This window comes from Mytilus edulis, chromosome 2, assembly GCF_963676685.1.
Source record: "Mytilus edulis chromosome 2, xbMytEdul2.2, whole genome shotgun sequence".
Classification (NCBI taxonomy): Eukaryota; Metazoa; Mollusca; class Bivalvia; order Mytilida; family Mytilidae; genus Mytilus; species Mytilus edulis.
In genome coordinates, this window is record NC_092345.1 from 11,016,503 (window position 1) to 11,042,669 (window position 26,167).

Genomic DNA, 26,167 nt, shown 5'->3' on the forward strand with positions numbered 1-26,167 from the left:
ATGATCCTATTTAGGCTTAACCCGAATAATTCAGTCCCTCCCCGTAATCGATCTCTAACTAATCGAACTATTCATTTCATAGTTGATGATAAATGAAATTTTATCCAAATTTTGTATTCAATGGCAATAAAAATGAGGTGCATTAATTGCGTGTGTGTGTGGGTTTTTTTAATGGATTTTTATTTATGGGGTGGGGGCAGGCTTCTTTTCGTAGAATATCTTTTGTTACATAGCATTTTTCTGATTCTTCAATGCTGTCTATTAGGTTTCTTACTTCTTTTTTTTAATCACCGGAGTTCACCACAAGAAATATTATTAACTGTAAAATCAAAAGTAGCATGAAATAAAGTTAAAATGAATATGAGTTCCCTGCACTATGTTCTAAACAACGTTTTGTTAAGGATCAAGTAATTTCTAAATTAACACTGGAAAGTAGTTGTAGAACGCTCTCCGAACAGAAAATTTGCATTAAATTGTAAAAAGCTTCATTTTGATAAACGTAGTAATATGTTTTTGTTGACTTATTGGGGATATATGATATTTTCTTTCACTTAATTACAGTTATAAACTAGAAAAGGTCATTTTTTAAGTCTAGAATACCTTTTTCTTATTCAAATGTTACGTAAAAAACCCGGACCATTTGTTTAAAAACCCGGACGATTTCACAGTTGCTCTCGAAAAAACCCGGACAATAACAAACACTGAATTCTTTGGTTAAATACAAGGAAATTAGGCTTCTTTGTTGATCAAAACTTGTGTAGTTTTCAATATAAGATAAGTAGTAATGTAGAAAACTATTATAATTACGGAATAGCAGGTAATTGAACTTATCGCATGTTTTATTACTCGAAAAAGCCCGAACTACACTCGAAAAAATGGACTGCATCACTCGAAAAACCACGATCCTAGCCGGACACTATACCTACCGTGAGTTTGGAGCAAATTTAAAAAAAAATATCTTGTTTTTTTAAATACCCGCTTCTTTTTATATATCTACATTCTTATCAATGAACGAATACGTAATGCGTCACGTGGTTGCGTCATTACAACCATCACAACGATAGAAACGAAAGTTGAGAAAGATATTATCAACTGTTCCCAATTGTATTTCGTCTTCATACAGGTAATTAAATAGTTGAGATATTGAAAATTAATTGTATCATTCTATTTAGTGTAAATGTGTGATTTTTAGATAAGAAACTAAATGAAAATTAAGTAACAAACTTCCTTGTTGTTGTGTGGAACGGTACACATTATACGTCGACGGACAGATACATTCTATCGCTTCTACTTATGGGGTATTAATGCAGCGCTCCATTGTCGATTTGAAATGATCGTTATATATGTTATTTATTTAAGTGAAGCTTTACTAAAAAAAGAAGCCGAAATATATTATACCAAAGGAAATATAAAATCAAAGGTGTGTGAGAAACCAACAATGCCATAACAAAAACGACAAAGAGACAAACAAGTCTATAAAACACAACATAAAAACTAAAGTGAGAACAACAGAAGTATTTAAGGGATTTGAAGGACCACACATATATTTACAACTAGTAATAAAAGGGTCAAGTTAGTTGAAGTTACAAATGCAAATGCCAATACAAATAGTTCTTACTAAAGCAACAGTAAATTTAAGATATTTTCTTGCTACTAAAATTAATTTGTTTGTGCTAAAAGGGTGCAAAAATTTCGAACGCATTAATTGCTGTCAACTTGCGTGAGAGTGTTTATTGTGTCTTTTCATGTTACAAACTATGATCCTTAGTCCTACTCAGTCTTAAGATCGTGCTTGTATTGACTCTTCAATTTTTGGGTACCCAGACTCCCGAAAAAAAACTTGAATGCAATATCGGAAAAGTATCAAAATTAGTTGTATCTTACTTTCATCCATTACAAAAAATAAGTAAATTAGCAAATCATTCCAAGCAACCTCAAGTAATGGTAAAACATGCTGTATTGACCTACAATTGAGTATGACAGTTCAAGTCCCGTAACTATATAATGACAGACCGGAAGGTTTTCAAAATCTGTGGTAAGTTTCTTTTAATCTCTTACAAAAGTGTAACTTTTCTAGGAAAGCAATCCAAGCATACAGGAGATCGCGATATGTGTAACAATGTCCATACAGTAGTGGGTACAGTGGAATTTAGGCAAAGAGGGGGAATTAGTCGACGTACTCTCACCCTTTGATTGCCAAATTAATCAGTTTAACGAAAGGATGTTATTAGTATGTTTTCAAATGTTGGAATACTCTTTAGTTATTATTTAAATAAGATTTTAAGTATATTTAATATTTATTTCAAATACAATTTTTTTCTGGGCCAATAGAATATTCTGCTATGCAGATTGTTTTAACGTGTATTATATATTTGAAGGAATATGGCATCTCAGATAAACGTATACAGGAGATCGCGATATGTGTAACAATGTCCATACAGTAGTGGGTACAGTGGAATTTAGGCAAAGAGGGGGAATTAGTCGACGTACTCTCACCCTTTGATTGCCAAATTAATCAGTTTAACGAAAGGATGTTATTAGTATGTTTTCAAATGTTGGAATACTCTTTAGTTATTATTTAAATAAGATTTTAAGTATATTTAATATTTATTTCAAATACAATTTTTTTCTGGGCCAATAGAATGTTCTGCTATGCAGATTGTTTTAACGTGTATTATATATTTGAAGGAATATGGCATCTCAGATAAACGTACAGTGTGGTCCCTGTGGATATGAGGACAAAACGAAGAACGCAAAAAAATGGTGTACAAACTGCGAGGAAGGTTTTTGTGGAGAATGTGAGAAATCTCACAAGTCAATGAAAGTTTCAAGAGATCACAAGCTGATTTCAGTTGAAGATTATCGTCAAATAGAAGACATAACAGTAAATATGAACTGTGAAATACATGGTAAAAAGTTAGATTTATTCTGCAAGAAGCACGATATTGCTATGTGCGTCGTCTGTGTTCCGTCTGAACATAAAACATGTTCCTCTTCTGATGTTATCTCTATCGATGAAGCATCTAAAAACGCTAAACAATCAACTGCACTCTCAGACTTAGAAGAAACAATCTCAAAAACTTTAGACGACGTCAAGTATTGTATAAACGACCTAGAAAAGACCTTGAAAAATGTGGAGAAGGAAGAACAAACAATCAGAAAAACAATTGCAGACACACGAATGAGTCTGAACAAATATTTGGATGAACTCGAAAGAAAACTGCTTCTGGATTTGAAATCTAAACATGAAAACTGTAAATCGAAATACAGTAAAATTCTAGATCAAATGAAGCAAATAGAGCAAGAATTAGAAAACCTGAGAGAGCAAACACTTAAAATGAAGCGATTTGCGTCTGATCTGCAAGTGTTTCTAGGAACGCGTGAATTAAAAAATAGAACAGCAGAACAGATTGGATCACTCAAAGAAGATATAAGAGATCATAAGAATAACAGGATGGAAATAGAGATTCATCACGTGCTGGGTTCCTTGATGAAGGAGGTGAAACATTTTGGAGAAATCAAAGTTATTGAAACTAAAGCCGGCCTTGAATTAAAAGATGCAAAGATCGACCAGGCTCAGACACAAATACAGGTATCAATGCAAACTGTTTGTTATGTCAGTCTGCAGCTGAAACAGAATTTTGATATCAAAGGATCAGAAAAACAAATATCTGCCTGTATCATTTCATCTGACAACACAGTTATAATTGCAGACTATTTTGGAAGTGGTAAGTTAATGGAATACAGTGACAATGGAAAACATATTCGTGACATTCTTGTCTATGGTACATCGTTTGATCTTACCACAGTTGATACCGACCGTATTGCTGTTACATATCCACTAGCATCCTACCTGAAGATTATAAACATTAAGAATGATAGTGAAAGTAAGAAGATACGATGTAGTTTTAATTCTTGGGGAATATCTTTCCAGGATCAGAAACTGTATGTAGCTGTATACAGAAAGGGCATAGAAGTAATGGATTTGAATGGAAAGAAATTAAATAGAATTGTAGCCTGTATTTCATTGAGTGTGTATGGTATAACAACGACCAGAGAGAGGATATACTATAAAGACACCAATAATAAAGTGCACTGCTGTAGTATGTCAGGACAAGAAATCTGGGTATTCGAGGATCAGTCTATTTCCAAGACGGGTGGCATATCAGTGGATAATAATCAAAACGTATTTGTTGTTGGTCAACACAAGCTTACATTAATACAACATGACGGGAAAGACAGTAAGGTCTTACTTACTGATCGTGATGGACTTGATAAACCAGGAGCAGTGTATTACAACAAAGAAAAAAACATTGTCTGTTTGGGATACAAGGTGGGAAGCATTGCAATGTACCAAGTCTCGTAAAATAAAAAAAGAAATAAAAAGAAATTACTGATTGCTATATTGTTCAAAAAGTAGTGATACATTGTCTATGATTTTATTATTAAGTTATATTAATTACTGCCTCTTTCAACATTAACTCCTGATAACCATGTAAAAAGTGTATTACAACAACACCGATTACTGATTCATGACGTTGTACTAGAAATCCATTGGTCTCTTAGTTTGATGAATGGTATGTTTCTCTTTGAATGAACTGATGGGCAACATGACAATCATATACATAAACATTACACAATTATTTTATAACACATCTACAAATTAATATGGTTACCCAGTACTCGTTCAAACTAAAAACTTTGGAGTTGAAACGTTGGAACAAAATTGCTATGGATATAAGAAGATACGAGTAGTATGAGTGCCAATGAGACATCGCTCCATTCAAGCCACAATTTGTAAAAGTAAAACATTATAGGTCAAGGGACGGCCTTTAACACGGAGCCTTGGTTCACACCAAACAGCAAGCCATAAAGGGCCCCATAAATGAATGATGTAAAACCATTCAAACAGGAAAACCAAATGAGTCTAAATAAAAAACGAGAAAAGAGAAACACTTATATACCAATCAACAAACGACAACCATTTAACGTCAGGTTCCTGACTTAGGACAGGAGCAAAATGCAGCGGGTTAAAAAAAATATAGACGCCAACCATCACCCTAACCTCAATCAATGGTGTAACATCACAACATATATAGAAAGACACACTATAAAATAAGATCCTTAAATCTAGGGAAGAATTTAGTAAAGGTTAAAACTAAGTTATGGTAAAGAAATCCCTGACTTAAATCAATAAAAACAAATGTATGCAGAAACAGAGGATAACACAGAAACATCTGGTTTGTTAGATCAATATTTGCTTTCAATGTTTTCTTTTGAATAACTTCCGAGTTTTTCTGTTACGCAAAGTTTTCTCGCTTCCTTTTTGCACCTGTTTTCGTCTTCTTTTTTTTTGTAGCCTGGTCCCTCTTCTGAATAAAATCGTTAGCCGTCCTTTAAAAACTCCTTTGCCATTTTACCTGAATAAAGCGACACGTTGTTGGTAAATATCATTAAACGTAAAAATGCAAAGAAAATAGCCGGAAAGATACATAGATGATGTGCTTCCTATGATTTTATTGGGATGTGAAACTGCTGACTGAAACGCTTTAAACAAAAAATGCAAGGCTTTTCAAATGTGTAACCCTTATTAAAAAAGGATCATCAATTCGACGAGCCTCTCTTTTCTTTCTGTTGATAAACCCCGTACAAATATATCTTAAATTTTCCGATTCAACTATATTATTTGATAATAAGATTTAACATTGAAACTAACAAAGGTTTTTTTTTACATTTCTTTCTTTTTCAACCGTTGCAATTGCTAAACTCAGTCCGAGAATGGCAAAAAAAAATAATTAAAATGTGAGGATAAAGAAGTTTTTATATTACCATTTGTTCACAATAGAAATGATATTTGTCAACTACTTAAGTTTCATTAAATCTGAGCATGTTATGATTTATGAGATTGTTTGTATTTTTTTTACATAAGTAATCAATTGGGGTTAATCGAAAGTGTAAACTATAGAGTTTCTGCATGCTCGATATACGGGGCCCAGTAAAGGAACGGATTATTCTCGGAATGGTTATTAGTTTTCACCTGTTTATAAAGCTAATTTATAGCGCAGTACTACACATTTTACGGCAATTATTACTTCTATTTGTAACCAAACTTTAAGTACATGAAATTAAATATTTAACTTGGTAGGTAAAGTTTTTATAATTACGATCTTTTTCATCCATCAATATCAAAATGCATTTTGTGTATACGAAAGTGCGTATGAATGATATTTTTAATTACCTTTATATGTACAAGAGCTCCAAGGCGTCGAATTTCTACCATCCCTTGAAATATTTTCCCTCTCTGTCTTTAATATTTCTTTCTAGAAAAGAAACAGAGAAAATGTTCAAAATTCGTTTCAAAAAAACAAAAACAAAAAGTATTTTTTGGAAACCCTTCGTCTGCAATTAACGTATTATTTCCAATGTAGTATATGTTTCAATTCGGCGAACGAAGCATGTATGAATGTTTAATTTGGGTTATTATGCACAATTCATTACAATTACGCGGTAATGGTTTGAAATATTCGAAACTAGTATGCCAAAGGTTCCAATTAGTGAAGCAGACGACAACCCATCAACAAATTTCACCATTACAGACGCCATCACGAGTTGGTTGACCGTTATGCATTATCTGTTTCACAGATGACGACGGATCACCCAATGCGTCCTTATATGAGCAACATGACTGGTTGCCACACGTAGAGCAGGATCTGCTAAGTGCTTACCGTTCACGAGCAACTGAGATCATCACCGGATTTTAAATGTATTTGTGTCGCTTCCTCTTTGATTTTCTATGCTGTGATTTGTAGACTGGTGTTTGTCTTTTAATCTTTTTGTTTGTCTTTTGTCTTGGCTTTGATGTACTAAACTGGTTATTTATTTCCTTCGATTGGCGTTGTATTGACGTATACCTCACATCTTTTTTTATTAATATCAAAATGCTTTATATCAATTTCTGGAGACTTAAAAAGTCAATCTTGCATATATGGAACTTTTTTGAACATTTTGTTCTCGAATAATTGTAAAGAACAGACGATAAGAACCTATACAATGAAATATATATATGCAATTCCAATCTAGATAAAAAATTAATCTGAATCTGGAAAGGTTTTTGTTAATTTTAATTTTCAATTATAGTTCGTTTAAATGATGCAGATTAACTTGGTACGACACACATATAAAAATAGCACTGCAGTAAAAATCAAATTTGTAACAATCGTATACAGTATAACTATGACGTTACGCACGGCAATGCGTTCGGATTAAAATTACGTTATTATATGATTTAAGAACAGCAACCATTTGCCTATACAAAATAAAATCACCAACATCCATATATCTCCAGAAAGGCCCGGACATGTTTTTCTTATTTTAAGTTAATTCTATAAATTTTTGCAACATACATTTATTTTATTGAACACATTTATTTTATTGAACACACAAATCTTACTTTTACGTTAAAAATTGCATGTCCGGCGTAACATTTCAAATTAAGTAAAATGCATTTTTCTATGTTCCGTTGTAACTTTGCACATACAATCTGCAAAATTTAGTGTATCAGCTTCCTACTAGATTTATATTATAACATCATACCCGTTTTTTGGTATTGGCTGAAATTTGAAGCAAGCCTTCAACGAAATACTTCAGCAGAGGAACCTGTCTTAATGTGTTATGAGGAAAGTTTATCAACATTTCAGTTTTATTATTAATCCTATAAAGTAATAAATTCATATTAAAACTATACTCAATAGAAAGATCTGAAAAAAATAAACATTTCCAAAGTTTCAAATGTAAAAAAAAACTTTTTCTTGAAGCAGAATTTTAAAAAATCGAATGTCTAGCCACTATGTCCAAACGTAATTTTTGTCCATTCCTTAGGTGAAACATGTTGTATAAATACTTAATGTGCATTTATAATACAAAACTAACATATTTATAAGATACAAACTATAAGTTCATACAAATGGCTAAATGAGTCGGGTGTTTTCACAAACATGATGACCTTTCAATTTTTTTCGGAATGCATTCCCTATATGTCTAGCCATTATGTCCAAGGGCGTCAATTTGACGTTTCTGCACAGTGGCGTCTTTTATACAAATATACACTATTTACGAACTGTTTAGGCAGTTAAAATGATGCCGGGAAATGTTCATTCCAAAATGGTCTGCTGAATCAAAATAACACTCAGATTAGAAAAACACACAAACATAAGGAATAAACCCTTTATAGACATATGGGGAAAAGGGGGGATGTGCCGAGGGATAATTTCTTATGGACAAAAGTTCAATCTTAATAAATAAAAAACCATTTCAACTAAAATCCTTATAAAAAGAAATATTGCTGAATTATTATATGACCGATTTTTATGAAATAAATACCAGAAGTGTTTATGTTCAATTTGTCAAAAAAAATGTTCAGCTATATTTTTGTTTTCATGTGTCCCTCCGGGATTTTTTTAAAGGTTGCTATGTATCCTATCCAAAATCAAATGGGAAAAATTTGCATTTGTTTTCATCTCATTACAGATCAGAAAATAAAAACGATCCTTACTTAATTGCCTTATACATGATAAATTTTGAAACATTTCTTCAGCTTATTATATTTATTTGATAAAAGTCGATTGAGTAGGTTCTCCGCTCTTGATAACAAAATGTCAAAGTCAGTATAAATCAGTAACGTAATATGGCGTCACAATTGTCAATTATACATGTTACGTCTTGCGATGCAATACCGTGCGTAACGTCTATATGTATGCATAATAAGCAAGATTATTTACTATCAACTTGATGGGGTCCTGCATATTTATTTTAAAAATCTGCCAACAACTATACCCTCAGAATTACAGTGGACTTTTTGGACATTTGGGTACTAAGACAGTCCAAAACACAATTTCATCTATCTACCTTTGAATAATAAACGTATTCGTGTCAGGTACTTGTATTAATATTGTAACAAGACTAACTTAACACTTGTACAGACTATCAATATTATATTTTATCGTGTTTTTTTTTGCATCACCTTCAAAACATGTCAGAATACTGAAAAGAAGAAATAGCAGAATCGGTCTACTTTTCTAGTATATGTATAATGTATGTAGCAGAGTGATATTTTATGCCTCATAAATTATGTAATTTGACTTTGGAAATCACAGATTGTGTATAACTACAATCAGCATTATAGTTTTCTAGACATGATTCGCAATGGACACATTTTCGCCGTTTTGCTATTTTTTATGTAAAATTTGTGTGCCTGTCATATAAGGGTCATTATCAAAATCATGCAAATTTCGAGGAGGGTATATTAGGAAAAATGATGTCATTGTTTAAAACATTTAAATGTGTCCCTCTATCTATAGTATGGTAGCAATTCAGAAATATGCAATGGGAAAAATGAAGAGTTCCTTCAATTTTAACAATTTTAGGTAATTTTTTGATAGAATCGTGTCAATAGTGTTACCAATTTCAAACATGCATTTAGGTACTAAATATTATTGTTAAAGATCAAACAACTGTTCCAATTTGTTGTTAAGGTTAAAATTACTACTTATTGACATTATTCATATAGCTATATATATATATATGCATTCTATTTAAACATACATTTCAGAATAAATTGTTGTATAAAAGTTAGCTGTCCTAATTATTGCCGTTTTTTATATTGAAAAATACCCTTAAACTTTAATATATATGTAAAATGTTGAAGACCGAATGATAAGAATAATGCCTATCCTCCGTATATGACCTAAAAACACTTTCATTTGTTAATAAAAAAAAGAAAAAGTATTGTATTTTATACAGTAACACCACTGACCCTTTAGTAACTCCAATGACAAAAAAGTATCACCATTGACAACAAATTTCAAATTTTACTTTTATTAAGTACTGAACACAAAACCAAGAACACCAAGCAAAAGAAAAAGAAGGACAAATAATTCTTAGACTTAGGCTAAAAAATCTCAAATTATATAACAAAACATCAATAACAAAAAATGAATAGTGTTAAAATAGTGTCATTGGTGTTACCAGGATACACCAGTTTTTGAAAACTTTGTATATGTAATACTTGATATTGTTAAAACATTGTTAGGCAAGTATTGTTTTTCATAAATAATATGATGTTTCGCTTTTTAAACAAGAAAGAAACACAAAAAATGCTGATTTATATAATATATTCAGTGTTGTAACTAAACTGGTCAATGGTGTTATTTTATAAAAGTGATCTCACCATTGACAGTAACACCAAGTTTTGAAGGTATATTTTAAGGTAAGATTTAGTAACAAAATAAGTGCTCCATTCCCCTATTTTATATGTTTGTTCTTGGTGCATGTTTCTACAATCAATATATTTCATAATTCAAACTACAGGAAATTAAAAAAAAAAAGATTTGTATAAGGGTACACCATGGACACTATTTACATTTACGATATAGGTCTTACTTACTTTTAAGATTTTTTCACTAAATTTCAACATAAATGTTTGTTTTCTTTGGCATAACATGCTTACAGGTAACATCGCTAAGGGAGACACTATTGTAAATGCTGAAATCTTGAGAAAGATAACTCTTGCCCTACCAATTTGTCTTTTGGTTACACCATTGACTTAAAAGATGAGACTTTTCCTTTTGGTGAATTTTGTAATTATAAAACCAACATACACCTCCGAAATCATTAAAAAAATTATACTATATATATCAAAATACAATAAAAAGTGATAAAATCATAATAACAAATGATATGAATAATAGTCCTATTTCAAGTCTGAAAGGAGTTATAACTAGTAAAAAATAACAGTTAATTCTGGCTATATCCAAGGTTTAAGAAAACATAAAGGATGTTTTTATAACATTTCATACTGTAAACTGTATACAGTGTATCACAAAACATTCATATTTAAAATATGCAAGTGTTATTTTGATACATTTTCATGACTTTGACTTAAAAAGACCAATTAACTTAGTTTTGCATGGTTTTTTTATAATGACCCATAAGTGAGAAGTTTAGCGCTATAAAACCAGGTTCAATCGACCATTTTTTACATTCGAAAATGCCTGTACCAAGTCAGGAAAATGACAGTTGCTACATTGTCCATTCGTTTGATGTGTTTTGTCATTTTATTTTGCCATTCTATTAGGGACTTTACGATTGAATTTTCCTCGAAGTTCAGAATTTTTGTGATTTTACTTTTTACCAAGTATTTGCCTAAATAGATGGTTAAGGCTGTTTGTAATATTCGAACAGTTGATATTCCTCTATACCCCATTTCCAAGGTTATTCGAATATATAAAGAAATACGCAGGTTTTTTTTTAAACAATTAGTGCTATTATGTAAGATTTATATGGCAATCCTGCGCAGTCTTAAAGTAGATATTTGTGAAAAAAATTCGTATAGGAATGATCTCTCAAGCTAATTCATATAAGTTTACGAAACATTCATTTTTATAATATACCAGGATAATGAGGATGGTCATATCATACATTGCGGCGAAAACGCGTCCCCCCATGGTACACTAACAACTTGATTTCCTCTTGAGTTTGTGTTCATGTTTAGAACAATTAACCAATGTTTTGAAGATAATTCCTTTAATAAACATTTTTTCATAAAGTTAAATATCTGAAACTACATAAAAAGTTTCAAATGTTTGAATGTAGGTCGGATGTAAGTGAAAATTTTGTTATTTCAGAGTTTTTATTCTCTGGTAATGAATCATCCGAACTCAAGTCTAGCTCCTTTATTTTTTTTTACCTGAAGAGACCCCTTTCACGTGAACAGTCATAGGACAAAAGTGAGTTCCCACTCAAAATATGTCTTATCATTTCAATTAAAATCGATATTTTTTTGAAAAATAAATATCAATCAAGTAAATACTAACTTATATCAAATAAATCAATAATAATGAAATAATAGTGTCCGAACACTATTTTCTTGCCAGAACGTTTAGTGATCTTTAGTGCCTGTGGCAGTGCTTGAATTCTAGTGATACATATTTCATTTTGAAAAAGAAAAAAAAAGGTGGTAGGTATAGGCTATATAATATTTGTTTTGCTTTCATATTTTTATACCACTGTTCAAGGATTTGTATAGTAACTATACAAATCCTTGCGCTGTTTAAAAAAAAAAATCATATTTTTATCACTAAAAAATGAATAGACCCGTGTTCAAATTCAATGACTTTCATACAGTCGTTTGAGATAGTCACATACATGTATGGAAGTTTATCTCTAAAAATGTAAACATGTGAAGACATTTATTTACAATATATACCTGGAGTATATACACTCAAAATGAGTCCACTCCTTGACGGGTAGATCAATAATTATATATAAAAAAAAAAAGTAAAAACACAAAAATATATAACATTGCCAAAAGTTTTGAACAATGAAAGACATGAAAATAGTCAATATGAAAATGGCGGATATCGTCGTTGTATCTGGAAACCTATTTTGCTTCTTCAAGTATTTCAACATTGCATTTAATAATTATTCTCAAAATAATCAAGATTTTAATAGCATCATTTATTGGCCATTTCATTCCATTCATACCCTTTTCGACCATAGTTCTTCCCAGTTTGAGTGTCTCTTTGTCTAAGCAAACATTTTAGAAACTGATATTATGAAGTTAAACGTATGCTTTCATGGCGACAAGATTTTTTGATGTGCGTTATTTGTTGTGCAATTTAAAGATAAGGTCTTACAAATCACTTCTACATTAATCATTTTCTATTTCACGCACTTACCTGTTAATTTTCAGCAATTGGAATGAACTGTGAAACACAAAATTTTCTATCCGCCATTTTCCATTGTTTTCAGATACAATTTCTATGGGTGCTTTCTATCACGTCCGCGTTATTGAGATAAATGAAGCACCTGTTGCTGTCTTTGTCATTCTTATATTTTGACGTAGTAAAGGAAAGTAACCAAAATGCCGAGCCCAAGTAGGAAATCCCGATCTAGGTCTAGGAGCAGGAGCAAATCTCCAAAGAGAAGTCCAACAAAGAAGGCAAGAAAGACATCAAAGAAACCAAGAGCAGCCGGTGGAGTAAAGAAGCCATCTACTTTATCCATGATTGTTGCTGCCATCACAGCAATGAAGAACAGAAAAGGGTCCTCAGTCCAAGCCATTAGGAAGTACATCCTGGCTAACAACAAAGGAATCAACACATCTCACCTTGGATCTGCAATGAAGTTGGCTTTCGCTAAGGGACTGAAATCTGGTGTTTTAGTCAGACCCAAAACCTCCGCTGGTGCTTCTGGTGCAACTGGTAGCTTCCGAGTTGGAAAAGCACCTGCTTCTCCCAAGAAAAAGGCAAAGTCACCAAAAAAGAAGAGTTCAAAGAATAAATCTAACAATGCTAAGGCTAAGAAGTCACCACGTAAGAAGAAGGCTGCAGTTAAAAAGTCATCAAAGTCTAAGGCCAAAAAGCCAAAGTCTCCAAAGAAAAAGGCTGCCAAGAAACCAGCAAGAAAGTCTCCAAAGAAGAAGGCCAGGAAGTCACCAAAGAAGAAGGCCGCCAAGAAAGCTGCAAAGAAATAGATCTGATTTCCAGAAACAACACAAACCAAAGGCCCTTTTCAGGGCCACCCAAATATTTCAAAAAGAGTCTCTTTTGTTGTACAGTTGTTATTGTAATTATCAAGATGTGTCCTTTTTCCTTTATCATATATTTGAATTTTCACTTAAATTTGCTGATATCCCCGCACTTTTTAGAATAAAATTAATCTTTCTTATTGGTTTACCCATAGGTCATATCATGGATATTTATACCGTTCGGTTGACGCTTTAATTTGTAAGGGCGCAAGTTCAATACCAGGAAAGTCGCCTCCCAAAACATCAACTTGATAATAATAATTAATTTGTTTCTACATTTGAAAATGCCTGTACCAAGTCAGGAATATGATAGTTCTTGTCCATTCGTTTTTGATGTGTTTTGTCATTTGATTTTGCCATGTGATTATGGACTTTCCGATTGAATTTTCCTCTGAGTTTAGTATCTTTGTGATTTTACTTTTTTTTCATTGGCGTACACCCCTTTATTCAATCAACAGCTACTCAAATAGTTCCGGGGAATTCAAATACAATGATTCCAAAAAGGATCTTTATTTATATCGTTTTAACTGTCATATTTAGAAAACACAAGTCCTGTACAGTATATATAGTCTGAAGTTTTCCCTCTGTATTTCTATAATAATAATCAAAATAAAAACAATGCAAAAAATTCTGCAAAGAGAGTGAGTGGCACAAACAACTCGTAATAATAATCCTTGGTGTAAAGTAGCAAAGTAAACGTTCCAGATTCAATTCTTAAAATATAAATTTCAAATTTCGGACCAATTTGAAATCAATCAAGTTTGGAAAAAAATGATAAATAATATTGTATTCCAATTCAAATACAGCTTGTTTGTGTATATATGCAAACATAAATAAATGAGTATAATTCAATTTGCATTATCAAAAACAGAGCTACCATATTATGACCTAGATTCGATGGATTTTGTGTCTGTCCAGTGATACACGAACACACATTACATGGATAAAACGTAATAATAACGGAGACTAGAACACACCCGTGATATCGCGGGTCCGTGACTGAATTAAAGTATATATAACTATGCGCAAGCCTTATTTTGATATTAGTATTGCCATCTGATAACGTACGTCATGCCTAAATAAGATACGCAGTTTTCTCTGCTTTCAAATATTTCTGTTTGAATCCGTCGAACTGGAACTTATCAATTATTGGTAGTATTAATTAGTTGGAAAACAAAAGGTCCTGGAATGGAATATTTTTTAATCAACAGCATTGTCCTATATTAGTTATAAAGTTGAATTCTTTGATTTGCTGTTTTACTTCATGCCCGCTAACAAATTGAAAACTGTACCTATACGCCTTATTTTAGTCCAGATTTTTAGTATTCGTATTGTTATCTTGGAAAGTTTTACTGATTAAAATGCTACAATAGGTAACAATTTGACAATCTAGTAGTCAACCCTGTGAATATGACCCGTGTATATAGCATATTAATCCTGAATACACCGTTTGGTGGTGCGCCTGTCAGATGCGGAACGTACAAATAAGGTAATAGGTAACAGGTGAATATACTATTGGTATCGGTATCGGACTCAACCAGGAACTTCTTAATTATTGGCAATATTAATTACGTGGAAAACAAAAGGGCCTGGAGTGGTGTATTTTTTAATCTACACCTTTGTACTATATTAGTTATATATAAAGTTGAATTCTTTGATTCGTCGTTTTTACGTGATGACGGCTGACAAATTGGACTTCGTAATTTTAGTATTATAGATGTAACCATCAAATGATGATTCAGTTTATCAATGTTTGTGTGTTATGCGGAAAAAATAGATTGAGTGATATTTTTTTCATTCTATTTTCTCTTGTATATTTACAATAAAATTGAAAATGGAAATGAGGAATGTGTCTATGGTCTTCAACACACCAAGAAAATCCTGCATAAATATTTCCCCCTTAATTCTGTATGTTTTGCTCATTATTCTATAAACTTCATTCAGACCCTGAAACCAGGCCGTTGATTTTTATCACTCAAACATTAGTGTTTAAACAAAACTGTTAAATATTAAATATTTCATTCGATCAATAATCTATTCGCTCGGGAGACAGTCAAGTAGGGCTCATACATTCGAAAAAATAACAAGTTGTTGGGTGGGACATTTGATGATCTCAACTGTTACAAAGAAAACATTCTACATGTAAATATTTAAAAATGAAATAATAAAATAAAACCATATTCAAACGGGTTCCTAAAATGAAAGAGCTCTGAGTAAATTGTTCAAAATTGCCAAACAACAGTGACAAAATCATATCAAAAACATTAAAAAACCATCGTTGCTACATACATTTTTACAATAGTGTTCCTTTTCTGATATATTTCTCTTCAAGTTGAAATGCCATTGCCACAGTAAAAGTTTAAATAAATTCATTATCTCAAAGCAGGATATTTTATTGACTCCCTGTACTATCGCTTGCACGGCTATTTCACAATCACTTGGAACCTTCTTTAGCTTGGACAAATGTATAAAATACACGAACGCATATTGCATGGATAAAACGGAGATGTAGATGTTGAATGGTGATTGTTATCCATTTTTGGGCGTTGTGCGTTGTGCGTTATGCCGGAAACAATAGATTGAGTGATTTTTTTTCCTTCTTTTTTTTCTAGGACATTTACAATAAAATTAAGAATGGAAACTAGGAATGTGTCAAAGAGACAACAACCCAACTAAAAAAGCAGAAAACAAGGCTACCAATGGGTCTTCCGGCACAGCAAGACCGTGCAATCCCGCATTTATCTTTTTTGTTTCACATACGATACGATACGAAAACAATTATTTCATAAATCAGGCCGTTTACTTTAATGGATAGTTGCCTCATTGAGAAATTGTACCCCTTCTCCTTGTTTTTATATTCATGCCAGATAAGATGTGCTTTGTGTCTTTTTTGTCGTTTTTTTTTATTATAATTTAACTAGTTTCCATTTTTTCACATATATTTTATGTCTGTTCTGACACGGAATATATCTTTATTTGTTTATTTGACGAGTTGGGAAATGTTTTGCCGCAAGACATAGAATAGAAACAATGTCAGTTCAAAATGCTAGATTTCTAAGCTTGCGTGTACATATAAATTAATAAATGAAAGCCATTGAACGTGAGTGATGCAGGATGTTTCGGCCACACTGCTGTATCGACCACGGTCTCTTTCGATACAATCATACTTGACTTTAACAACTTTTTGCAATTATTGTAGTCCTAAGTGAAAATTTCTCGTTGCCGTACAGTACATGCTCACGCCTGGTAAACCATCTAATCTCAACTAAATGTTGAGACGGAAAAAGCTTTACTGGTTCAAAATATTCAAAATAAACACAGAGTAGGTCAACTTTTCGTCAATTTACTGCAAATCAATGCGTTTTTTGTAAAATAGGAGAATGTCATGCCATAGATAATTGAATTAGGGTTTGTCTCGTGTATAACACGGACCAATATGATTTAAAATGACATCGGAATGACTTTTCTCCAGCAGGTAAATGTCGCCAGTACAGTCAGTTATTGACAAAATGACAGTGATATCATTTGCCGTATATTGTTTGACATTTCAACTGTCGTTTTAATCTTGGCTGTAGCTATGACAGCATCTTCTAAAAAGACATTTGGTTGTAATATAGTCTTAATAGTAAATAGCTGTGGTTTTTTTTTTTGTAAGTATTAAAGTTCTAGCGCTGGAGATTATTAGTCTAGAGCGTTTGAGATGCAGTTTTGCACAGAAGCTAAGTCAATAATGTTGTAATTGACATCTCAAGCGCTAGAATTTGTTCCTCCATCGCTTAACTTGACATCTCAATAGCTAGCTTTTCGATATCTACAATGCTATTTACTTTACATTTGCAGTGCTGGTGTTACACGTTATCTACAAATCGTTAGCACGGGACAATTTGCATTTCCTAGCTGTGCTATATTTACATAATCAGTGCTTAACTTTGAAACTTCAACACTAGACCTTTATTCTGACAGCCCCATATCGTGGTAGGGGTTCTTTCTTTATAAAGAATACATAGACGTGCCGAAGGAATGGGTCTCTTTTTCATAGTCAAATTATATATCAACGGGTAGCAATTTCAACAAAGTAAATGTCAGTGGGTCAGTTATTTTTCTATTACGTTTTTTTTCTATGTTTATAATCGACATGAACAGGAGTAAAACTGCACAGATTGTACTATTGATGAGTCATTAACGCCCATTGTCTAACTAAATGCATATCCAGGACGAGTACATGAAAATGTTACATAGATTTAAACCCTCCCTTGTACTAGATTGACACGCCATGATGTTTTGAAATGCAATTGATATATATACGTCCACTTGTATCTTTGTCCATCAGATGAATTAAGCCTTTTTCAACTGATTTGTATAGTTCGTTCTTATGTTGTACTGTATTTCCACTGTCCAAGGTTAGGGGGAAGGTTTGGATCTCGCTTACATGTTTAAACCCGGCACATTATGTATGTATGTGCCTGTCTCAAGTTAGGATCCTGTAATTCAGTGGTTGTCGTTGGTAAATGTGTTACCTATTTGTTTTTCGTTCATTTTTTATATAAATAAGGCCGTTAGTTTTCTCGTTACAATTTTTCTATTGTCATTTCGCGTCCTTTTATAGCTGACTATGCAGTATAGACTTTGCTCATTGTTGAAGGCCATACGGTGACCTATAGTTGTTAATTTCTTTGTCATTTTTGGTCTCTTGTGGAGAGTTGTCTCATTGGCAATCATACCACATCTTCTTTTATATATATATATGTTTATAGTACACACAAGGTATTTTCCCGCAGTTAAGATTTGTGACTTTTTAAAAACACATTATTCTTTATCTAAGCCTAGAAGTGTTTACTCCTCACTTAAGCTGTGATCACACCTTACCGGATAGCACGAACGGACGGCTAACGGATAAAAGAAAAAAGATTCCGTTGACAAAATTGTTATCCGTTTGGAGTCCGTTGATGTACTGACCAAATAAAACGGACCCCTAAAGGATGAATAATTGACAAGATACGGATTAACGGAAACAGAACGGAAAAATATCATAAAAACGGACGCCTGACGAATGTACAATGGACACTTTATCCGTCGAACGTTGGTTAATTCAAAGTTTTGAACATGCTCAAAATTTTCCACCGGACAGAAGGGACATTGATGGATAAAACGGATGCTGAACGGACATGAAATGAAAATTAACGGAAGTCTAACGGACATGAACAGATTGAAAAAAAAATTATCCGTCCGGCGTCCGTTTACGCTATTCAATAAGGTGTGACCGGTGCTTCAAACTCCGGTCACACCTTACCGGATAGCGCGAACGGACAACTTTTTTCACACTATTCGTGTCCGTTAGGCGCGTGATTTATCCATCAGACGTCCGTCCATATCTGTTTCATTTCGTTCAGTGTCCGCTTTATCAGTCGACGTCCGTTTGGTCCGATGGAAAAAATTGAACATGTTCAAAACATTGAATGGACGTTCAACGAATAAAGTGTCCCGTAGGCGTCCGTTTTGTACAATACCTAGTCTCGTCCGTTCTATGTCCGTTTTGTATCCGTTACTTGTACGTTATACATCCGTTGAAGTTCCGGTAGACAGGTTCACTAACGGACTATACAGGACGTAAAACGAATAAAACTGATGTGAAACGGACATGAACGGAAGGATACCAGAAAGATAATTGATAATACAACGGATATATACCAATTGAAAAAAAATCGCGTCAGAAAAAAACAATTATTGGTATGTTAGTTTTCTTTAGTATCATGAATATGTTTGGCTCAACTTCTAAATCATGATCAGGCAAAGTTATTGGTTTTTTATTTTGACATTTTATTTCTTGTTCCTTTTCCACCCCTACCATTTCTCGGCATATTACACTCCCGGTTAATTTGATCATTACATCGCGGACTCCTAACGGATTTTTATCCCTTTGGCGTCAGTTCGAGCTGTCTGGTAAGGTGTGACCACAGTTTTAAGCAGATATCGCATGCTTAGCATAGACACACACAAACATTTTTTTTTTTTAATTTGGAATGACTTGTCCAGAGTTCAAACTAACCATCTCCCGCACTTTAGTTACGTCGATACCAGTATTTAAATATTAAAAAAGAAAACTGAATTAATATTTAAAAATTCATACATTTCATCAAAAGTTATTCTCATTAAAAATACATATGTGTAAAGGAGATGTGCATACAGTGGACATCACCTCTAACTGTCATAATCTGAAGGAGAACTGTTCTAGGACAGAATGTAGAACTATCTTCTGACACTGTTAAGATAGTTCTAGCTAGAACAGGTCTAACCTAGAATTGATTTGGTCAGTTTAACCTAGAACTAATTTACACAGTTCAACCTGGAACTGATCCTAACAGTTCCACCCTAGACAGTTTTTAATCAGTCTACCTAGATCTTTGGTAAGTTCTACGACTAAAACAGTTCTATGACTAAACAAATCTACGTCTAGAACAGAAATACGACCTGATTTCGCCACGAACTCATCACGATTGTTTTGAACATGTTTAAAGTCGGCTACTTTCAACTTGATCATCAAGACCTCACCAAGACAATACCACGACCATACTGTAATCTACATGATTGCACTACGATCGTCAAAAGCATTATTATTTTTAGAGCTCGAAGTGCGATCATGGCCTAGTGTGACGGGGCCCGAGGTATAGTATAAATGTTGCTGAATATTACCGAACATTAAGGGTTGCCCTGAATGAAGTTGTGAACAAACAATCTAAGTTATAATTATTTCAATACAACATGTGCAATTTCACTAAGTTGAACGACACTTATAGTACTTGCAAAGCAGTTTTAAAATCATCCTATTTTTTATCACCACCTTCTAGAACTAATCCTGAAATAATGTGTACGAAAATATAAACCTTTTTTAAAGTACGCATTTTCGGCATTAAATATTTAATGTCTGTTAGGAATCGAATTCATCCAAATCATATTAATAAATATTTTAAAATAATCTTATCTATACTTGTAACGCATGCATTTTTCTATTGGCAATTCTTATCTGTATTCAGATTTTAACTTACTACAGATAGAAAACATAAATCAGGTTAACCGTAAAAAGGTGAACTTGAATGGTACACTGACATACTAGTAGTTTCTTAGTTCATTTTGGGAAATAACTTTAGTTTTACAATAGAAATTACATTTTAATTAGTTGAAATAACCTCTAGCATAGCTATTTTAACAGTTTTTATCTTTATATTGTAATAATGCACGCGTGTTGGATTGCTAGTCCGTAGTTAATTCGAACTTTGAAACTTCTATTCAGCGCCCATGTTTTTAACAAAAATATATTTTAGAGCACAAAGTAACCAGAAAGTCTCAACATTGTGACAGAAAGATTCAACCAATTCCTTTATATCTCAACCATTTAGAATTTTTCATTTTTCTGTTAGGAGTAGGCTTGACAAACAAATATATTTGCTATTTACAGACGTGGTTATCGTAAAGCATATAAAAAAGACAAATAATTGACATATTTTCTTGCTAAGTCATTAATATCATAGCAGTTCTATCGGATTCAAAGAATGTTAACATGATAATCCGTAGGAGAAAAGTGATTGTGACTTCAATTTCAGATATTTTGAACCAAGAAGAGACATATAAGTTACAATAATTATTTATCTATGGCATGACATTCTTCTATTTTACAAAAAAAATCATTGATTTTCAGTAAATTGACGAAAAGTCAACATACCCTGTGTTTATTTTGAATATTTTGAACCATTAAACCTCAACAGGAAGTGCCAGAATACTTTTTTCCGTCTCAATATTTTGGTTGAGATTAGATGGTTTACCAGGCGTGATGCTGTTGCAATTATTTTAACAAGAATATGCAGTAGGATTTAATTCTGTACGCTACATTAGGTTTGCACACATATTATGCGTAAACTTAAATCTTATATATATTCCAAATAGAAGTTCAAAGTAAAAATATTTTTAATCGAGTAAAAGGAAGAAAATATAGAAGAAAATGTTATTTGAAATAAATATAATATATACCATCAAATGGTGTACACATGCATTAACAGTCGCGGTAAAATATATGTTTAGTTGTAAATAATTAGATGAGACGACATCAAAGTGCCAAATTGTTACGATTTTTTTAGTTCAAAGGTGAATCACTGTAATCTTGGTAAAAACTCCTCTTTTGTATTGCTTTACCGGGGGAAAAATAATATATATGCTTTATCGTATCCCCACACAATGAATGAGTAAGACGAGAAGTCAGAATTTAAAAGACAAATAAGTTCAAATTCTACTACTTCATAATGATATCCTAAAGTTAAAATGGTCTTAGAGCTGTTTTCCTAATGCATGTAGTGTTAAAATTTGCTTGGTTTGCTTGCTTTGCTTGCAAAAATGTTTGCTCAAGCATTATACGTAACTTCCAAAAACGTTTAAGTAAAAGGTATATGAGCTGAAGCTCAACTTATTGATATCAAGATGTCAATCTTAATTACAATGCTTGAGCCGACATTTATACAAACAAGGCAAGCAAGCCAAACAAACCTTAAACTAAGACAGCTCTTTAGTAGTGCTAAAGTTGGGGCCAAAATTAGGACATATATATATCAATATAACAAGAATATACTGTAAACAAAGTAGGATTTCTGTATGCTACATTGTTTCACAATGACATATTTTAAATCAAGTAAAAGTAAGAAAATAAAGAAGATGTCATTTAAAATAAATTCAATTTGTACCGTTAAATTGTGAAGACATTCATATACGATAATAAGGTAAAATATACGTTAAGTTATAAATATTATAAGACGATATAAGATGAGACGAATTCAAAGAGCCAAACTGTTTAGATTTTTGAGTTCGAAGGGGAATCTCGTGAAATCTTGGTATAAAAACTCGAGACATAAGCTATTTATTAAACATAGAACAGAGGCCCTCTAAATCCGCCTTAAGGCCCCTCCCCCTTTTCTGGGAAAACAAATTTGGTTGATTATATAGTGAATCACTGAATCATGACCAGAGTGGGCCCCCTCTTAGGCAGTCAGTGGGCCCCACTCATGAAAATTTCTGGATCCGTGACTGTAGAATTAAGATAAATGAACCATATTAAATCAAACATTTTGGTTACGAGTTATAGTTTCACCTCGAGTCAATTGTCTTGACAGACTTGACAAAAAACAACTTATATTATTCTATTATCAGTTCACAATGTGAAAGAACTTAATAATTTAGGTAAATTTTTGTTTAATATTGAAAAAATTCGTAATATGTAGTTGTATTAATTATTTAGCATATGAATTTATTTTCATTCTCCGCCATACATGTATTGTGTATAATTATTGTATTTATATTTCACTGATACAAAATATTGTAAAATTGTATATTCTATAAGCTGTATTGCTTCTGAATAAAGTATTATTATTATAATCATGGCAAGTCGAAAACTTTTATTTTTTTTCTAATTTGAAAACAAACAACTGTTTTTGAATTTTATAAAGGCTAATAAAAGCCATTGTCCCTATTGTTGAAGGCTGTACAGTAGCATATAGCTGTAAATTTCTGTAATTTATCGATTTGTAAATGTAAGGAAACGAGCGTTTAATTTCAAGAAAGGGCGGGAGGTTTTTTCTTTTCTTTCATTTAAAAAAAAAAATCTGATCCCCAATTTGAAGAATGAACATATTGTGGTCAAGTAGATGCCTAGCTGCGGAACCGTAGCTCTTAGGTCCTTATGTTATTTTTTGACTATTTGCGGACCATAGATGATGGTCCGCAAAATCAAAAAACAATAAAAAAAGGACCATAAGAGTTAGGGTTCCGCAGCTAGTAGATGCCATATTTTTTTTTAAATTCTGAATCCAGAGTTTCCTCATGCCTTATATAGTGTTAAATTTTGAAAGAAAAAATAATTGTATTGATGTCATGTCATGAATTCGAAGTCTTTGGAATATTTCAAACATAGAAGCCAATCAATAAAAAAAGAGAAGGTCTTTTATTTACAATCTAGTGAAGATATGGGTTGATTTTTTTTTCGCAGCAACTCCAGCAAAGAAACTTGCCAAAGTAAAAATGGCGGACATGCGTTGGTGTATCTGGAAACCTATGTTGCTTCTTCAAATATTTTAACCCTACTGGATTCATAAGTTATACCAAAATAATAAAGTATTATACCCGCATAATATATTGGCATTGTAAAACCAATTCCTTACCCTTTTACGATAGGTTTCTTCTCATTTTAGCTTCACTTTGACTGAGCAAAGAGTTTAGAAACAAACAATTAGAAGTTCGACGTACGCTTTCATGACGACGCGATTTTAAAATTAGGAGATAATTGTATTGCATTTTAAGCTCCGACGGCATCAATTGGGGATTTGATGGTCGCAAATTAAGTTTACTGGCGACGCGTTAGCGGAGACAGTAAACGGGTATTTGCGACCATCAAATCCCCAATTAATGCCGTCGGAGCTTAAAATACAATATTGTTATCTCCATTCTAATGAAACTGATAGAAAACAACGTTAAAACAAGTAATAAAAATCTGTCATATGCCGTCTGCGCTTGCGCGTACGTCCCATGGCATCAATTGTCAATTGATGCCATGTAAAAAAGACATTATCCAATCAAAATGAACGTTACAAACGTTGTTGCATTAGAATGTGCGTTATTTGTTATGGAATTTGAAGATTTGATCTTACCAGTTATTTCTACGTCAAAAATATCCTGTTTCATACTGTAACCTGTAAATTTTGTGCAATTGAAATGAACTTGTTTTCATGTCCGCCATTTTCCCTTGTTTTTACCAACAACTTCTATGGGTGCTCTCTATCACGTCCGCGTTATTAACATAAAGGAAGCACCTGTAGCTGAAGTTGTCATTCTTAAATTTTGACGTAGTAGTAGCAAGTAACCAACATGCCAGGCCCAAGTAGAAGAAGTTCCCGATGTAAAAAAATTTCAAACAAAAGTCCAGCAAAGAGAAGTCCAGCAAAGAAGGCAAGAAAGACACCAAAGAAACCAAGAGCAGCCGGTGGAGTAAAGAAGCCATCTACTTAATGAAGAACAGAAAAGGGTCCAATCGGCAATCCTCGGGTGACTCCGCTCCTCTCCTTCTATCCGATGAGGTACGGAATTGGCCGAGTTGTGACGATTGGGAAAGGGTCAGTCCAAGCCATTAGGAAGTACATTCTGGCTAACAACAAAGGAATAACACATCACGCCTTGGATGTGCAATGAAGTTGGCTTTCGCTAAGGGATTGAAATCTGGTGTTTTAGTCAGACCCAAAACCTCCGCTGGTGCTTCTGGTGCAAGGCCAAAAGAAAAAGAAGACTGCCAAGAAACCAGCTAGAAAGTCTCCAAAGAAAAAGGCAAAAAAGTCGCCAAGAAGTCAAAGAAATAGATCTGATTTCCAGAAACAACACAAACCAAAGGCCCTTTTCAGGGCCACCCAAATATTTCAAAAAGTATATTTATTTTGTTGTATCAGCTCGTAACAAATCAAGGTGTTCCCTTATTACTTTAATTCAGATTACAGTTAATTTTCCTACCTCTTCGTTATGCAGAGGACAAAATATCAAGTACGCTATAAAACATTAAGATAAATTTGAAACCATAGCCAACTACTATTTAAAGCCTTTAAAATATAAATCTAAATTGTATCTTCTATCTTCAGAAAACTAAGATTTGGGTAAATATCACGGGGGGGGGGGGGGGGGGGGGGTAACTTCCTATTAATGGGTATACAGGGATGTGCCAAAAATATGGGTCATAATTTTGCGAGATTTTATATAAAAATGACCCTCCTTTTTAATGACATCCTATATTAAAATGCATTTACGTTTTATAACTGTATATTGATTTGGGGTATGATCAATTCATATATAAACAAGAGGCTGTCACAACGACAGCAAACCGGATTTATTAACATTTATTTGGGTCCTGGCAATATCACAAGAACCATTACTGATGAATGCTGAAAGTGAAAATCGTCAATATTAAATTTGACCTCCATTTTTTAGGTCAGTATCAACATATTAAAATTTGAAAAGCTTAGATTGAATGGTTCATGAGTAAATGCAACAACGAGAATGGAAACGCCATTTTACGATCTTTCAAGAGCCATAACTCCTGAACAGTAAAAGTCAAAATCGTCATTATTGAACTTGACCTCTTTTTTGTCATCAGTAACATCATATTAAAATTTCAAGAGCTTTGGTTGAATGGTTCATGAGAAAATGCACGGACACGACTGGAAACACCATTTTTAAATCTTTCAAGAACCATAACTCCTTAACAGTAAAAGTCAAAATCGTCATTATTGAACTTGACCTCCATTTTGTCATCAGTAACAATATATTAAAATTTGGGAAGCTTTGGTAGAACAGTTCATGCGTAAATGCACGGACACGACTGGAAACTCCATTTTTCAATCTTTCAAGAACCATAACTCCTGAACGGTAAAAGTTAAAATCGCCATTATTGAACTTGACCTTCATTTAGTTATCAGTAACAACATATTAAAATTTTAAAAGCTTTAGTTGAACGGTTCATGAGTTAATGCACGGACAACATTTGATTGCCGCCCGACCGACCGCCCG

General features: G+C 32.9%; 3 protein-coding genes across 5 annotated transcripts in view; 2 read left to right on the forward strand and 1 right to left on the reverse strand.

The window, feature by feature from the left end:
* LOC139510122 (uncharacterized) overlaps positions 1–24,328 on the reverse strand; it is a 45,237-nt gene extending 20,909 nt beyond the window's left edge. For 2 of the 3 annotated variants that reach the window (XM_071296432.1, XM_071296429.1), the window contains exons 1-2: positions 24,268–24,328; positions 6,239–6,320 (exon numbers count right to left, since the gene is read on the reverse strand). The gene's annotated coding sequence lies outside the window, so the exon portion shown is untranslated. Of the gene's footprint in view, positions 1–6,238; positions 6,321–12,734; positions 12,790–24,267 lie in introns of those variants that run through there. The other variant, XM_071296430.1, reaches the window with a different exon arrangement.
* On the forward strand, positions 998–4,390 carry LOC139510124 (uncharacterized). The gene is made up of 2 exons (XM_071296434.1): positions 998–1,123; positions 2,689–4,390. The coding sequence occupies exon 2, from the start codon at positions 2,693–2,695 to the stop codon at positions 4,364–4,366; it is 1,674 nt and encodes a 557-aa protein (XP_071152535.1). The 5' UTR covers positions 998–1,123; positions 2,689–2,692; the 3' UTR covers positions 4,367–4,390.
* On the forward strand, positions 12,841–13,584 carry LOC139510125 (sperm-specific protein PHI-2B/PHI-3-like). The gene has a single exon (XM_071296435.1). It carries the CDS (start codon positions 12,920–12,922, stop codon positions 13,529–13,531), a length of 612 nt encoding a protein of 203 aa, XP_071152536.1. The 5' UTR covers positions 12,841–12,919; the 3' UTR covers positions 13,532–13,584.
* Positions 24,329–26,167: the final 1,839 nt, after the last annotated feature.

Bases quoted from the DNA above. Each gene is read 5' to 3' on its own strand.
- LOC139510125 (XM_071296435.1), top strand. From the start codon at position 12,920: ATGCCGAGCCCAAGTAGGAAATCCCGATCTAGGTCTAGGAGCAGGAGC.
- LOC139510124 (XM_071296434.1), top strand. From the start codon at position 2,693: ATGGCATCTCAGATAAACGTACAGTGTGGTCCCTGTGGATATGAGGAC.